Source organism: Gymnoscopelus braueri (genome assembly GCF_963280865.1).
Source record: "Gymnoscopelus braueri genome assembly, chromosome: 19".
NCBI lineage: Eukaryota > Metazoa > Chordata > Actinopteri > Myctophiformes > Myctophidae > Gymnoscopelus > Gymnoscopelus braueri.
In genome coordinates this window covers 49,763,539-49,781,619 of record NC_137621.1, presented here as the reverse complement: position 1 = coordinate 49,781,619, position 18,081 = coordinate 49,763,539, and the positions used below count along the sequence as shown (strand labels likewise).

At 41.4% G+C, this 18,081-nt stretch overlaps 1 protein-coding gene across 1 annotated transcript; it reads left to right on the top strand.

The window, feature by feature from the left end:
* Positions 1–502: 502 nt before the first annotated feature.
* On the top strand, positions 503–17,729 carry LOC308074844 (uncharacterized protein; the record flags this gene model as incomplete). The annotated part of the gene is made up of 10 exons (XM_080414343.1): positions 503–523; positions 9,551–9,934; positions 14,046–14,222; positions 14,836–14,900; positions 15,009–15,154; positions 15,240–15,493; positions 16,226–16,402; positions 16,587–16,651; positions 16,760–16,905; positions 17,478–17,729. 10 exons carry the CDS (start codon positions 503–505, stop codon positions 17,693–17,695), a joined length of 1,653 nt encoding a protein of 550 aa, XP_080270469.1. The 3' UTR covers positions 17,696–17,729.
* Positions 17,730–18,081: the final 352 nt, after the last annotated feature.

Here is an 18,081-nt window from a genome sequence, read left to right as displayed (position 1 = left end):
CACCGTTTTAACCACGACAACCAGTGTACCAACAACAACGGAAACAACAACCAAACCTGTTGAAACAACCACAAAGGAAGCAACAACATCTCAGGCTGTATCAACAACAAAGCCACCAAAAGTAGAAACAACTGGTCCAACAACAGCTTCTACCAAAGTTATTCGTGAAACCACCACCTCTGTTCCTGAGACACCAACTAGCCCAGAAACAACAGTTACTTCCAAGCCCACTGTTGAAACCACAACCTCAATTGTACCAATAACAACAATAACAAAGGAAACAACAACAAAACCTGTTGAAACAACCACAAAGGAAGCAACAACATCTCAGGCTGTATCAACAACAAAGCCACCAAAAGTAGAAACAACTGGTCCAACAACAGCTTCTACCACAGTTATTCCGGTAACAGCAACCTCCATACCGACCACACCTATCCCGGAAACAACTGTTGTCACTTCCAAGCCCACCGTTTTAACCACGACAACCAGTATACCAACAGCAATGGAAACAACAACCAAACCTGTTGAAACAACCACAAAGGAAGCAACAACATCTCAGACTGTATCAACAACAAAGCCACGAAAAGTAGAAACAACTGGTCCAACAACAGCTTCTACCACAATTATTCGTGAAACCACCACCTCTGTTCCTGAGACCACAACTAGCCCAGAAACAACAGTTACTTCCAAGCCCACTGTTGAAACCACAACCTCAATTGTACCAATAACAACAACAACGGAAACAACAACAAAACCTGTTGAAACAACCACAAAGGAAGCAGCAACAACTCAGACTGTATCAACAACAAAACCACCAAAAGTAGAAACAACTGGGCCAACAACAGCTTCTACCACAGTTATTCTGGTAACAACAACCTCCATACCAACCACACCTATCCCGGAAACAACTGTTGTGACTTCCAAGCCCACCGTTTTAACCACGACAACCAGTGTACTAACAACAACGGAAACAACACCAAGACCTGTTGAAACAACCACAAAGGAAGCAACAACATTTCAGGCTGTATCAACAACAAACTCACCAAAAGTAGAAACAACTGGGCCAACAACAGCTTCTACCACAGTTATTCTGTTAACAACAACCTCCATACCGACCACACCTATCCTGGAAACAACTGTTGTCACTTCCAAGCCCACCGTTTTAACCATGACAACCAGTGTACCAACAACAACGGAAACAACAACCAAACCTGTTGAAACCACCACAATGGAAGCAACAACATCTCAGGCTGTATCAACAAAAAAGCCACCGAAAGTAGAAACAACTGGTCCAACAACAGCTTTTACCACAGTTATTCGTGAAACCACCACCCCAGTTCCTGAGACCACAACTAGCCCAGAAACAACAGATACTTCCAAGCCCACTGTTGAAACCACGACCTCAATTGTACCAATAACAACAACAACAAAGCCAACAACAACAACAAAATCTGTTGAAACAACCACAAAGGAGGCAACAACAACTCACACTGTATCAACAACAAATCCACCAAAAGTAGAAACAACTAGTCCAACAGCTTCTACCACAGTTATTCGTGAAACCACCACCTCTGTTCCTGAGACCACAACTAGCCCAGAAACAACAGTTACTTCCAAGCCCACTTTTGAAACCACAACCTCAATTGTACCAATAACAACAACAACGGAAACAACAACAAAACCTGTTGAAACAACCACAAAGGAAGCAGCAACAACTCAGACTGTATCAACAACAAAACCACCAAAAGTAGAAACAACTGGGCCAACAACAGCTTCTACCACAGTTACTCTGGTAACAACAACCTCCATACCGACCACACCTATCCTGGAAACAACTGTTGTCACTTCCAAGCCCACCGTTTTAACCACGACAACCAGTGTACCAACAACAACGGAAACAACAACCAAACCTGTTGAAACAACCACAAAGGAAGCAACAACATCTCAGGCTGTATCAACAACAAAGCCACCGAAAGTAGAAACAACTGGTCCAACAACAGCTTCAACCACAGTTATTCTGTTAACAACAACCTCCATACCGACCACACCTATCCTGGAAACAACTGTTGTCACTTCCAAGCCCACCGTTTTAACCATGACAACCAGTGTACCAACAACAACGGAAACAACAACCAAACCTGTTGAAACCACCACAATGGAAGCAACAACATCTCAGGCTGTATCAACAAAAAAAACACCGAAAGTAGAAACAACTGGTCCAACAACAGCTTTTACCACAGTTATTCGTGAAACCACCACCCCAGTTCCTGAGACCACAACTAGCCCAGAAACAACAGTTACTTCCAAGCCCACTGTTGAAACCACGACCTCAATTGTACCAATAACAACAACAACAAAGCCAACAACAACAACAAAATCTGTTGAAACAACCACAAAGGAGGCAACAACAACTCACACTGTATCAACAACAAATCCACCAAAGGTAGAAACAACTAGTCCAACAGCTTCTACCACAGTTATTCGTGAAACCACCACCTCTGTTCCTGAGACCACAACTAGCCCAGAAACAACAGTCACTTCCAAGCCCACTTTTGAAACCACAACCTCAATTGTACCAACAACAAAGCAAACAACAACAAAACCTGTTAAAACAACCACAAAGGAGGCAACAACAACTCACACTGTATCAACAACAAATCCACCAAAGGTAGAAACAACTAGTCCAACAGCTTCTACCACAGTTATTCGTGAAACCACCACCCCAGTTCCTGAGACCACAACTAGCCCAGAAACAACAGATACTTCCAAGCCCACTGTTGAAACCACGACCTCAATTGTACCAATAACAACAACAACAAAGCCAACAACAACAACAAAATCTGTTGAAACAACCACAAAGGAGGCAACAACAACTCACACTGTATCAACAACAAATCCACCAAAAGTAGAAACAACTAGTCCAACAGCTTCTACCACAGTTATTCGTGAAACCACCACCTCTGTTCCTGAGACCACAACTAGCCCAGAAACAACAGTTACTTCCAAGCCCACTTTTGAAACCACAACCTCAATTGTACCAATAACAACAACAACAGAAACAACAACAAAACCTGTTGAAACAACCACAAAGGAAGCAGCAACAACTCAGACTGTATCAACAACAAAGCCACCAAAAGTAGAAACAACTGGGCCAACAACAGCTTCTACCACAGTTACTCTGGTAACAACAACCTCCATACCGACCACACCTATCCTGGAAACAACTGTTGTCACTTCCAAGCCCACCGTTTTAACCACGACAACCAGTGTACCAACAACAACGGAAACAACAACCAAACCTGTTGAAACAACCACAAAGGAAGCAAAAACATCTCAGGCTGTATCAACAACAAAGCCACCTAAAGTAGAAACAACTGGGCCAACAACAGCTTCTACCACAGTTATTCTGGTAACAACAACCTCCATACCGACCACACCTATCCTGGAACCAACTGTTGTCACTTCCAAGCCCACCGTTTTAACCACGACAACCAGTGTACCAACAACAACGGAAACAACAACCAAACCTGTTGAAACAACCACAAAGGAAGCAACAACATCTCAGGCTGTATCAACAACAAAGCCACCGAAAGTAGAAACAACTGGTCCAACAACAGCTTCAACCACAGTTATTCTGTTAACAACAACCTCCATACCGACCACACCTATCCTGGAAACAACTGTTGTCACTTCCAAGCCCACCGTTTTAACCATGACAACCAGTGTACCAACAACAACGGAAACAACAACCAAACCTGTTGAAACCACCACAATGGAAGCAACAACATCTCAGGCTGTATCAACAAAAAAGCCACCGAAAGTAGAAACAACTGGTCCAACAACAGCTTTTACCACAGTTATTCGTGAAACCACCACCCCAGTTCCTGAGACCACAACTAGCCCAGAAACAACAGTTACTTCCAAGCCCACTGTTGAAACCACAACCTCAATTGTACCAACAACAACAACAAAGCAAACAACAACAAAACCTGTTAAAACAACCACAAAGGAGGCAACAACAACTCACACTGTATCAACAACAAATCCACCAAAGGTAGAAACAACTAGTCCAACAGCTTCTACCACAGTTATTCGTGAAACCACCACCCCAGTTCCTGAGACCACAACTAGCCCAGAAACAACAGATACTTCCAAGCCCACTGTTGAAACCACGACCTCAATTGTACCAATAACAACAACAACAAAGCCAACAACAACAACAAAATCTGTTGAAACAACCACAAAGGAGGCAACAACAACTCACACTGTATCAACAACAAATCCACCAAAAGTAGAAACAACTAGTCCAACAGCTTCTACCACAGTTATTCGTGAAACCACCACCTCTGTTCCTGAGACCACAACTAGCCCAGAAACAACAGTTACTTCCAAGCCCACTTTTGAAACCACAACCTCAATTGTACCAATAACAACAACAACAGAAACAACAACAAAACCTGTTGAAACAACCACAAAGGAAGCAGCAACAACTCAGACTGTATCAACAACAAAACCACCAAAAGTAGAAACAACTGGGCCAACAACAGCTTCTACCACAGTTACTCTGGTAACAACAACCTCCATACCGACCACACCTATCCTGGAAACAACTGTTGTCACTTCCAAGCCCACCGTTTTAACCACGACAACCAGTGTACCAACAACAACGGAAACAACAACCAAACCTGTTGAAACAACCACAAAGGAAGCAAAAACATCTCAGGCTGTATCAACAACAAAGCCACCTAAAGTAGAAACAACTGGGCCAACAACAGCTTCTACCACAGTTATTCTGGTAACAACAACCTCCATACCGACCACACCTATCCTGGAACCAACTGTTGTCACTTCCAAGCCCACCGTTTTAACCACGACAACCAGTGTACCAACAACAACGGAAACAACAACCAAACCTGTTGAAACAACCACAAAGGAAGCAAAAACATCTCAGGCTGTATCAACAACAAAGCCACCGAAAGTAGAAACAACTGGTCCAACAACAGCTTCAACCACAATTATTCTGTTAACAACAACCTCCATACCGACCACACCTATCCTGGAAACAACTGTTGTCACTTCCAAGCCCACCGTTTTAACCATGACAACCAGTGTACCAACAACAACGGAAACAACAACCAAACCTGTTGAAACCACCACAATGGAAGCAACAACATCTCAGGCTGTATCAACAAAAAAGCCACCGAAAGTAGAAACAACTGGTCCAACAACAGCTTTTACCACAGTTATTCGTGAAACCACCACCCCAGTTCCTGAGACCACAACTAGCCCAGAAACAACAGTTACTTCCAAGCCCACTGTTGAAACCACGACCTCAATTGAACCAATAACAACAACAACAACAACAAAATCTGTTGAAACAACCACAAAGGAGGCAACAACAACTCACACTGTATCAACAACAAATCCACCAAAGGTAGAAACAACTAGTCCAACAGCTTCTACCACAGTTATTCGTGAAACCACCACCTCTGTTCCTGAGACCACAACTAGCCCAGAAACAACAGTCACTTCCAAGCCCACTTTTGAAACCACAACCTCAATTGTACCAACAACAACAACAAAGCAAACAACAACAAAACCTGTTAAAACAACCACAAAGGAAGCAACAACAACTCAGACTGTATCAACAACAAAGCCATCAAAAGTAGAAACAACTGGGCCAACAACAGCTTCTACCACAGTTACTCTGGTAACAACAACCTCCATACCGACCACACCTATCCTGGAAACAACTGTTGTCACTTCCAAGCCCACCGTTTTAACCACGACAACCAGTGTACCAACAACAACGGAAACAACAACCAAACCTGTTGAAACAACCACAAAGGAAGCAAAAACATCTCAGGCTGTATCAACAACAAAGCCACCTAAAGTAGAAACAACTGGGCCAACAACAGCTTCTACCACAGTTATTCTGGTAACAACAACCTCCATACCGACCACACCTATCCTGGAACCAACTGTTGTCACTTCCAAGCCCACCGTTTTAACCACGACAACCAGTGTACCAACAACAACGGAAACAACAACCAAACCTGTTGAAACAACCACAAAGGAAGCAACAACATCTCAGGCTGTATCAACAACAAAGCCACCGAAAGTAGAAACAACTGGTCCAACAACAGCTTCAACCACAGTTATTCTGTTAACAACAACCTCCATACCGACCACACCTATCCTGGAAACAACTGTTGTCACTTCCAAGCCCACCGTTTTAACCATGACAACCAGTGTACCAACAACAACGGAAACAACAACCAAACCTGTTGAAACCACCACAATGGAAGCAACAACATCTCAGGCTGTATCAACAAAAAAGCCACCGAAAGTAGAAACAACTGGTCCAACAACAGCTTTTACCACAGTTATTCGTGAAACCACCAGCCCAGTTCCTGAGACCACAACTAGCCCAGAAACAACAGTTACTTCCAAGCCCACTGTTGAAACCACGACCTCAATTGTACCAATAACAACAACAACAAAGCCAACAACAACAACAAAATCTGTTGAAACAACCACAAAGGAGGCAACAACAACTCACACTGTATCAACAACAAATCCACCAAAGGTAGAAACAACTAGTCCAACAGCTTCTACCACAGTTATTCGTGAAACCACCACCTCTGTTCATGAGACCACAACTAGCCCAGAAACAACAGTCACTTCCAAGCCCACTTTTGAAACCACAACCTCAATTGTACCAACAACAACAACAAAGCAAACAACAACAAAACCTGTTAAAACAACCACAAAGGAAGCAACAACAACTCAGACTGTATCAACAACAAAGCCACCAAAAGTAGAAACAACTGGGCCAACAACAGCTTCTACCACAGTTACTCTGGTAACAACAACCTCCATACCGACCACACCTATCCTGGAAACAACTGTTGTCACTTCCAAGCCCACCGTTTTAACCACGACAACCAGTGTACCAACAACAACGGAAACAACAACCAAACCTGTTGAAACAACCACAAAGGAAGCAAAAACATCTCAGGCTGTATCAACAACAAAGCCACCTAAAGTAGAAACAACTGGGCCAACAACAGCTTCTACCACAGTTATTCTGGTAACAACAACCTCCATACCGACCACACCTATCCTGGAACCACCTGTTGTCACTTCCAAGCCCACCGTTTTAACCACGACAACCAGTGTACCAACAACAACGGAAACAACAACCAAACCTGTTGAAACAACCACAAAGGAAGCAACAACATCTCAGGCTGTATCAACAACAAAGCCACCGAAAGTAGAAACAACTGGTCCAACAACAGCTTCAACCACAGTTATTCTGGTAACAACAACCTCCATACCGACCACACCTATCCTGGAAACAACTGTTGTCACATCCAAGCCCACCGTTTTAACCACGACAACCAGTGTACCAACAACAACGGAAACAACAACCAAACCTATTGCAACATCCACAAAGGAAGCAACAACATATCAGGCTGTATCAACAACAAAGCCACCGAAAGTAGAAACAACGGGTCCAACAACAGCTTTTACCACAGTTATTCGTGAAACCACCACCCCAGTTCCTGAGACCACAACTAGCCCAGAAACAACAGTTACTTCCAAGCCCACAGTTAAAACCACGACCTCAATTGTACCAATAACAACAACAACAAAGCAAACAACAACAAAACATGTTGAAACAACCACAAAGGAAGCAACAACAACTCAGACTGTATCAACAACAAAGCCACCAAAAGTAGAAACAACTGGTCCAACAACAGCTTCTACCACAGTTATTCGTGAAACCACCACCTCTGTTCCTGAGACCACAACTAGCCCAGAAACAACAGTTACTTCCAAGCCCACTTTTGAAACCACAACCTCAATTGTACCAATAACGACAACAACGGAAAGAACAACAAAACCTGTTGAAACAACCACAAAGGAAGCAACAACAACTCAGACTGTATCAACAACAAAGCCACCAAAAGTAGAAACAACTAAGCCAACAACAGCTTCTACCACAGTTATTCTGGTAACAACAACCTCCATACCCACCACACCTATCCCGGAAACAACTGTTGTCACTTCCAAGCCCACCGTTTTAACCACGAGAACCAGTGTACCAACAACAACTGAAACAACAACCAAACCTGTTGAAACAACCACAAAGGAAGCAACAACATCTCAGGCTGTATCAACAACAAAGCCACCAAAAGTAGAAACAACTGGGCCAACAACAGCTTCTACCACAGTTATTCTGGTAACAACAACCTCCATACCGACCACACCTATCCTGGAAACAACTTTTGTCACTTCCAAGCCCACCGTTTTAACCACGACAACCAGTGTACCAACAACAACGGAAACAACAACCAAACCTATTGCAACAACCACAAAGGAAGCAACAACATCTCAGGCTGTATCAACAACAAAGACACCAAAAGTAGAAACAACTGGTCCAACAACAGCTTCTACCACAGTTATTCGTGAAACCACCACCTCTGTTCCTGAGACCACAACTAGCCCAGAAACATCAGTTACTTCCAAGCCCACTGTTGTAACCAGAACAACCAGTGTTCCACCAACAGCATCAAAGGAAACAACAACCAAACCTGTTGAAAAAAACACAAAGGAAACAACAACATCTCAGGCTGTATCAACAACAAAGCCACCGAAAGTAGAAACAACTGGTCCAACAACAGCTTTTACCACAGTTATTCGTGAAACCACCAGCCCAGTTCCTGAGACCACAACTAGCCCAGAAACAACAGTTACTTCCAAGCCCACTGTTGAAACCACGACCTCAATTGTACCAATAACAACAACAACAAAGCAAACAACAACAAAACCTGTTGAAACAACCACAAAGGAAGCAACAACAACTCAGACTGTATCAACAACAAAGCCACCAAAAGTAGAAACAACTGGGCCAACAACAGCTTCTACCACAGTTATTCTGGTAACAACAACCTCCATACCGACCACACCTATCCCGGAAACAACTGTTGTCACTTCCAAGCCCACCATTTTAACCACGACAACCAGTGTACCAATAACAACGGAAACAACAACCAAACCTGTTGAAACAACCACAAAGGAAGCAACAACATCTCAGGCTGTATCAACAACAAAGCCACCAAAAGTAGAAACAACTGGGCCAACAACAGCTTCTACCACAGTTATTCTGGTAACAACAACCTCCTTACCGACCACACCTATCCTGGAAACAACTGTTGTCACTTCCAAGCCCACCGTTTTAACCACGACAACCAGTGTACCAACAACAACGGACACAACAACCAAACCTATTGCAACAACCACAAAGGAAGCAACAACATCTCAGGCTGTATCAACAACAAAGCCACCGAAAGTAGAAACAACTGGTCCAACAACAGCTTTTACCACAGTTATTCGTGAAACCACCACCCCAGTTCCTGAGACCACAACTAGCCCAGAAACAACAGTTACTCCCAAGCCCACTGTTGAAACCACGACCTCAATTGTACCAATAACAACAACAATAAAGGAAACAACAACAAAACCTGTTGAAACAACAACAAAGGAAGCAACAACAACTCAGACTATATCAACTACAAAGTTACCAAAACTAGAAAGAACTGGTCCTACAACAGCTTCTACCACAGTTATTCGTGAAACAACAACTTCCGTACCTGTAGTTACAGCAACTAGCCCAGAAACAACTGCTGTTTCTTCAAAACCAATTGTTGTAATCACGACAACCAGCGTACCAACAACAACAACAAAGGAAACAACAACCAAACCTATTGAAACAACCACAAAAGAAGCAGTAACAACTCAGACTGTATCAACAACAAAGCCAGCAAAAGTAGAAACAACTGGTCCAACAACAGCTTCTACCACAGTTTATGTGGTAACAACAACTTCCATACCGACCACATCTATCCCAGAAACAACGACAAACACGGTAAGGAACAAATACAATATGATTTTGTATGTTGGCTTAACAAATTAAACACCTAAATATAATTGCATTGCAAACTTGAACCCTGTAGGCTCAATAATTGCCCTTCCCTTTTGGGAACATACCATAAAATTATTCAACCAAAATACAAAGATATCATGCAAAATAAACAGAAACAATTAAACTTTAATTTCAATGTTTGTAATAAACTACCTCCTGTATATAGATCTTTGAAATCAAAGATCTATATACCCTTTTTAACACAAACTAATTATGTTTCATGTTGGCTAAGTGTCGTTCATTCCTTTCAAAGTTATAATGAATATAAACACTAATCATAATGAATGATAAATAAGAAAACACAATAAGAGGACTGACATGATCAGTGTCTCAGTACAATGTTACTGATTTAGGCTTTGACATTAAAAACTTTCGAGACTAATCCTACAGAAAAGTCACAAATCTAAAAGCACTTATAAATAAAGATATTGAGCCATGAGAAGTGGATCAGTGAGAGAAATGATCTGTCCATTGACTAGAATTAAGCCATTTCCAAACACAGTCCACCAAATTGTATATGTATACATCAAACATGAAAATGATTCTTATAAATAAAACTAATTTAACCCAAACTAGAATTATGCTTCAACTTCTGGAATATCATCTTTTGTATATATCATACAATACATACCTACACACAGACACTAGGGTTTAACATTTTCCGGGAAATATCAAATTTTAATTCCCGGGAATTTTCAGACCTTTTCCCGGGCTTCCCGGGAATTCCCGTTAAAGGGCAAAAAAAAAAAAAAAAGTCAAAAAAAAGTCAGTTTATATGTAGATACTTCATTTTTTAACAGAATAGACATTGTATTGCTTAAAACGTTTTATTTGAACGAAATATTAACATATCAATTCAAACAAACATATATATATTATATATATATGTTTGTTTGAAAGGGCCAGAATCGCGCAACAACAGCTGATAAGTCTATGGAGAATTACCGAGCCATTCCGAGTGGAAAACGGAACGCTCGTCCCTAAACACACTGCCCCATTTATTTCGCGGATCGAGGCCGCCGGTTTACACCTGGGGCAGGGTGTTTGGGGACGACGGTTCTTCTATTACATTTCTGAATGGAAAGAAGTGCACTTCTCTGCGCAATGAGAAGAATAATGACACTTTTCTGAACGTTGAATGAACTTTATTCATACAGGTGCAGTGGAGGGTCTTTACTTGTACACAGTGTCGAAAACTGTTTAATCACAATAATAATTTGAAACATTAATGCTCATACAGGTCAAAAACCCTTAACTTGTATAGTTTTTGTGAAAAGATTTCACTAAATAGTAATCTGAAGACAAAATTACATCCACAAGGATTGATACAGGGGAATGGAAAAACTTAAGTTGTATCTGGCAAATATAAATGCAACTCTTAATTTCAACAGATGGATTCACACAGGAGAGAAATCTCTTGAACACGACATGCTTTTTCTTGAACGAAAAACATTTTAAAATAATAAATACCTCCTACTGTAGCCTATATAACAAAAATAAATTAGGCAATTAAACAGGCTCACTTGATTACTTTATTTCTTTTCCCTGCGGGATTTGAGGAAGTGGGATTTGAGGAAGCAAAGGGCATTGATTGATTTGTTGCTCAGTCTGTTTCTCAGTTTGGTAATGAAAATCCCACACACTGAAAAGGCTCGCTCAGCTTCCACCGATGTTGGCTGAATGGTCCCAAGAGCCAAGTAGAGGCGTTGGAGATTCTCGGGGCGAACTTTGGTTGCTTCGAAGAGCGCAAATTCCTTCGAAATGATTTTCTGCAGGTCATTCCCAGTCTTTTCCTCTAAGTCTGGGCCTTTCATGCAGGCATCTATTTCTTGCTGCAGGTGGGCTTGTAGGCTCACGGTAGTCTGACTCTGCTCTTCTGATTCCGTTCCCTCATCAGGTGGTTGGGGTTCTGCTGTGTCACCTGTTACAAACAGGCGCTCGCAGAGACTGTGCGCTGTCTTCACCAGAGTATTTTTGGAGGGCATAGCGAACAGCACATCTCCTGTAGTCACAATGACTGGGTTTTGCAGGTACCTAAACAAATAATGTGTAGGTTAAATATAGCCTATGGACTTTCATGTAAAGGAATAATAGGCTATAATAATAATAATAATAATAATTAGCCTCGTATTAAAGTAATAATAGGCTATAGTAATAATAATAATAATAACCTGTACAAAGACACGATGTTGTTCAGTCTCCTGGCCCCGAATCGGGTCCTGATGGCCTCCGTCATCTCCTGAGAGATGTAGCTGTCCTGCTTCTCCAGCTCGGCAAGGATAAACTTGAAAATGGCATCTGCCTTCAGAAGATTTGCTCCTCTATCGCACAGTTTCTTTACTCCCATCTTCAAGGGTTTCACGCAATTTGCTAATTCCCGAAGGCTGGTTAACTCATCATCTGTGACAATAAGCGCTGGCTGGACGTCAATCAGTGCTTTGGAAACCTGGCGATGCAGCATTATGTAACGGTCCACCATGTCACTCATACTGTCCCACCTTGTGCGACAGTCTAGATGGAGCTTCAATTCTTTTCCCAAATCTTCTTTGACGTAAGCCTGTAGTATCTCGTTGGAACGAGGAGACCTTCGGAAATGTCTGGCAATCTTTCGAACCTATTAATAGGTGAAAATAGCAAAACATTAATTACATTAATATGGGTCTAATATAGGCTGACGTGAGTGAGAAAATAATAAAACATGTTTGTTGCAGTGTGTAACAAAGTTAGTTAAACATAATCACCTTGTCCACAGAGCTCTGTAAATTCACTCTGGATAGACGCTGCTCCTCCACATTTTCTTCGTAGCCTGTCTCTTCATCATCATCATCACTCGTATCATTATTTGCAGGCTGTGCCGCTTTTTTGCTGTAGAGTATATCCATAACGGCCAAGTGGATGGCGTGGCAATAGCACAGCTGGTGTTCAGGGAGGACCAGTTTTCCATACTTCACCATCACAGAGGCTCCGTCGGTGGTGGCACACACGATGTGGTCATCCATGTTAAGGGAATAGATTGCAAGTTTATCATTTATAAGCTCAACCACTCTCTCGGACGTCATGCTTCCCTCAATCCGGAAAACCCCCAGGTTCCAATGGTCGTCCTCAGTGTGCAGGTTAATGTTCATAAATCGCTTGTTTTGTAGGGAGGTATATTCATCCATTGTAAGCGAGAAACGAACACCCGTGTTGCGTATCATCATTTTAAAGGCATCGACCAGATGACTCTGTTGCTCCGCCGCAAAGGCCTGCACCTTCTGGGCTATCAAGTCTGGGTTTGTTGGCAACTTGTGGCCGTCATTCTCCAGGGCATGTCGGAGATATGCACTCTTTGCTATAGCATTGAATGAAAATCCATCCAGCGCGGCAAGCTCGGCCAGAATCGCATCGAATGGTTTCTTTGCACCGAAGTAGGAGTCGAGTTTCATTTGTTTGCCAGGAGGCCCAGCGTCGCTTGTCTCACGGCTCTCGCCAGCTCCGCTGCCCGACCTGTGGGTGGCCATGTGTCTAGCCAAACCACTGGTTGACCCTCCAATGCACTTTAATATTTTTTTGCAGGTAAAGCATTTAGCCTCTGTGTCATTTATTTTAGTAAAATCCTTCCACACAGCTGAGCCTGTAGAAGCCGCCATGCTCGCACGGTTGGCGAGGATATTGTGGTGGCAGGCAGCCTAATTGCCAATTGTTTCCGCGCTGTATCTGTCCGCAGCCTTTCTACAATTAGTAGTAATTTATAACAAGAAAAAAAAAATAACGGGATCCCGGGAACCGAAGTCATTTCCCGGGACGGTAAATAACCTCGGAATTCCCGGGATTCCCGCATCCCGGGATTCCCGGTGTTAAACCCTAACAGACACACACACACACGCGCACGCGCACGCGCACGCGCGCACGCACGCACGCACACACACACACACACACACACACACACACACACACACACACACACAGGCCTCTGAGCAATTCCATTTCAACATTAGGACTGTCTTTCTTGGCAAGTCACAGACATGTGAGGGATCCTCTATTTATATATTTTCTAATACATTTCCATTTTCAGATCTCAGCAGCAACAACTGTCGCAAGTCCAGACACCACCACAGCAGCGACTGATCCTCCAAAAACAGCAGTGGGCTTTCTTATAATAGACTTTAAGATCACACGTGAATTCATCCCAGAATACAACAATCCTGCCTCAACTGAATACCAAGAGCTGGTTGCTAATATCACAGCAGAGGTAAGGAACCACATGAAATGTTTTTTCTTTTCTTTTCATATATATATATATATATATATATATATACTACAGATTCAAAATGAATCCCAGAAATATTATCTTATGGATTACATAAACTATACCAGTGGCGGAAGATGTACTCGGATGTTTTACTTAAGTAAAAGTAGCAATACCACAATGTAGTACTTGAGTAAAAGTACAAAAGTATTGGCATCAAAATATACTTAAAGTACGAAAAGTAAAAGTACTAAAATGTTTGAAAACAGCAGATCTACAAGCTCACAACGCATCACATCGCGATGTGTTAGCCTATATATAAAACAGGGTTAAAGTGGTTAATGTGTTTTTTATAATAAGTATATATATAAATAATAAGTAATATCTGCAAATTAACTAGTAACTACAGTTTTCAAATAATTTTAGTGGAGTAGTACAATATTACAGTATTTGCCTCTGAGATCTAGTGGAGTAGAAGTAAAAGTATTGAAAATTGGAAATACTCCAGTAAAGTAAAAGTACCTCAAAATTGTACTTACAGTACTTGAGTACATGTACTTAGTTACTTTACACCACTGAACAATACCAACACTATATTTGTTTCCTTATTCTTTAGCTTAACGAAGCATTCAAAACGGCATATCCAACGATTTTCCTGGAGCCCTTTGTCATACAGTTAACGTAAGTAGTTTCAATATTCTCACACACTCTTGGAAATATATATGACATACTTCAAGTGTGAAATTAATACCAATGCTATTACTAACTCACATCCTTTTGTATCAACAGGCCGGGTTCTGTCAATGTACAAGCAAATTTGACCTTTATTAACCCATATGTGGTTCCTAATGCCACCTATGCAGTGAATGCACTCGAAACAGCTATCGATACGCTTGTTGCATTCCTTGATATCGTGCCGAACAGTATCAAAGGAGGTTAGTGTCCTTCTCATGAAATCACATCACTGTTTGTTATTTAAAAATGATATGAGAAATTAAGTGTTGTTTCCTGTGATGGCAGGCATCCCGAACACAAATCCAACTGTAGCACCGACAACAGCGACACCAACAACTGTGGTAACGACTCAAACTACCACGACTCCAACCCTTACGCCAACCACAACAACTATTCAAACAACTTCGACTCCCACCACAACTTCCACCACTAAAACTCCAACAACTACAGCCACCACATTATCAACCACAAGTGCAAGTCCACCTACTGTAACTACAACGATATCTCAGGCAACCACAACTAGAACAACCACAAACAAGGTAAGGAATAAATACAATGGCCCTTTTTTTATCAATGGAGTTAAAAAAACGGCTTATTTTTTGCATTAAATTTGCCCGCAGGCCAACGTCCAAGTGGCATTTATCAAAGGATCCTATACAGCCCATCCTAGCGTATATTTGGTTGGAGCTTTGATAAATCTGACGGCTGAAACAGAGCACCATTTAAATAACACACCCTTAAATATTCTCCGATTTTACGACATGAAGAACCGGAATACGTAAAAAAAAAAAGCATGGAGGAGAGTTTCCCCCGCCCGCCTCACTGCCTGTCAAGTCACACACGTCACAGACACGCACACGCGCGCACACACACACACACACACACACACACACACACACACACACACACACACACACACACACACACACACACACACACTTACCTACACTTTCATGTATTCCGTAACGGTACAATCTTTGTCAAGTAGGCTAGTAGCCTACCTGAATGACAGATTATGACACCAATCACATCGCCATCAATGGAATATGTTTGTATATTAAATTATTTAACCCATACCGAGCAGCACGCGTTCGAGTTACACTAAAATAAAGCAGGCATTCCCGTGAGACTCAGGAGGGCTGCAGTGAGTCCCGTGCCGCCACTTTAATGAGAGATAGCCTGGACTGGAGAGGCACTCATAATCTGAACGTTTATGGAGTGACTGATTGAATGAATGATTGCATAAACATGCAATACATTTCCATTTTCAGATCTCAGCAGCAACAACTGTCGCAAGTCCAGACACCACCACAGCAGCAACTGATCCTCCACAAACAGTAGAGGGCTTTCTTATACTAGACTTTCAGATCAAACGTGAATTCATCCCAGAATACAACGATCCTACCTCAACTGAATACCAAGAGCTGGTTGCTAATATCACAGCAGAGGTAAGGAACCACATGTTAATTTGAAATGTGTTATTTTTTCTCTTTCATATATATATAAATATATATATATATATAATAAAAGTACCTCAAAATTGTACTTACAGTACTTGAGTACATGTACTTACGGTAGTTACTTTACACCACTGAACAATACCAACACTATATTTGTTTCCTTATTCTTTAGCTTAACGAAGCATTCAAAACGGCATATCCAACGATTTTCCTGGAGCCCTTTGTCATACAGTTAACGTAAGTAGTTTCAATATTCTCACACACTCTTGGACACGTATATGACATACTTCAAGTCTGAAATTAATACCAATACTATTATTAACTCACATCCTTTTGTATCAACAGGCCGGGTTCTGTCAATGTACAAGCAAATTTGACCTTCATTAACCCATATGTGGTTCCTAATGCCACCCATGCAGTGAATTCACTCGAAACAGCTATCAATACGTCAGTTGCATTCCTTGATATCGAGCCGGACACGATCACAGCAGGTTAGTGTCCTTCTCGTGAAATTATACCACTGTTTGTTTTACTGGGGAAATATGACCTGAGAATCAGTGGTGGAAAAAGTACTCAAATGTTTTACTTAAGTAAAAGTATCAATACTGCAATGTAGATATACTCTGTTACAAGTAAAAGTCCGGTAATCAAAATGTACTTCAAAATGTAGTAAAAGTACAAAAGTATTGGCATCAAAAAGTAGGCCTACCAAAAGTACCAAAAAAGTTTTTTTAAATGTATTGAAATCTTTTGAAAATAGCAGGCCAGATCTACAAGCTTACACGCATGAGCTTGTAGATTGGCTATTTTCAAATGGTCGAAATGTATATAGAGCTGAAGTGGTTACTGTATATATGTTGTAATAGTAATCAAAATCTGTTTTCAAATAAAAGTAGTGGAGTAAAAGTATAATATTTTCCTCTGAGATGTAGTGGAGTAGAAGTTAAAGTATTGAACATTGGAAATACTCCAGTAAAGTACAAATTCCTCAAAAGTGTACTTAAGTACAGTACCGGTACTTTGCACCACTGCTGAAAATAAGTGTTGTTTCTTGTGATTGCAGGTACCCCAAATGCAAATCCAACTGAAGCAAAGACGACAACAGCGACAACAACAACCGTAGTAACGACAACTGCCCCAGCAGAACCTTTAGCACTGACAACTGCTGCAACAGCATTGAACTCCAATGGAGCAACAACCATGAGAGGACCCCTCAATATGTTCACATTACTGCTCATATCATTTGCCTACACTGCATTAAACAGCCAATGGCTGTTGTAGAGATGGAATACAAAATCTAATGAAGATAATCCCTTGTCATTAAGATTGTTAACAATATTTATTTTAAGATAAAAAAATTTTTTTGGCTTTCACACCTTTATGGATTGGACAGTAGGCTGATAGGAAATGGGGATAAAAAATATTTATTTCAAGATGATCCTTTTTTTTGTTTAGTTTTTGGGGCTTTGCACCTGCAGCAAAGGCCGTCGGTATTGGGACTCAAACCAGCGACGCGCTATCAGGTTACATTGAGCCTATAGGTGCCTGGACCGCTACGTCAGTGGTCCAGGCCAAGATTTTGGTTTAATAGCACTTAAAACATGCACTTGGTTATGCACATACGTTTAGTAAGTATATATAATTGTGCATTGTATTTATTATTGTAT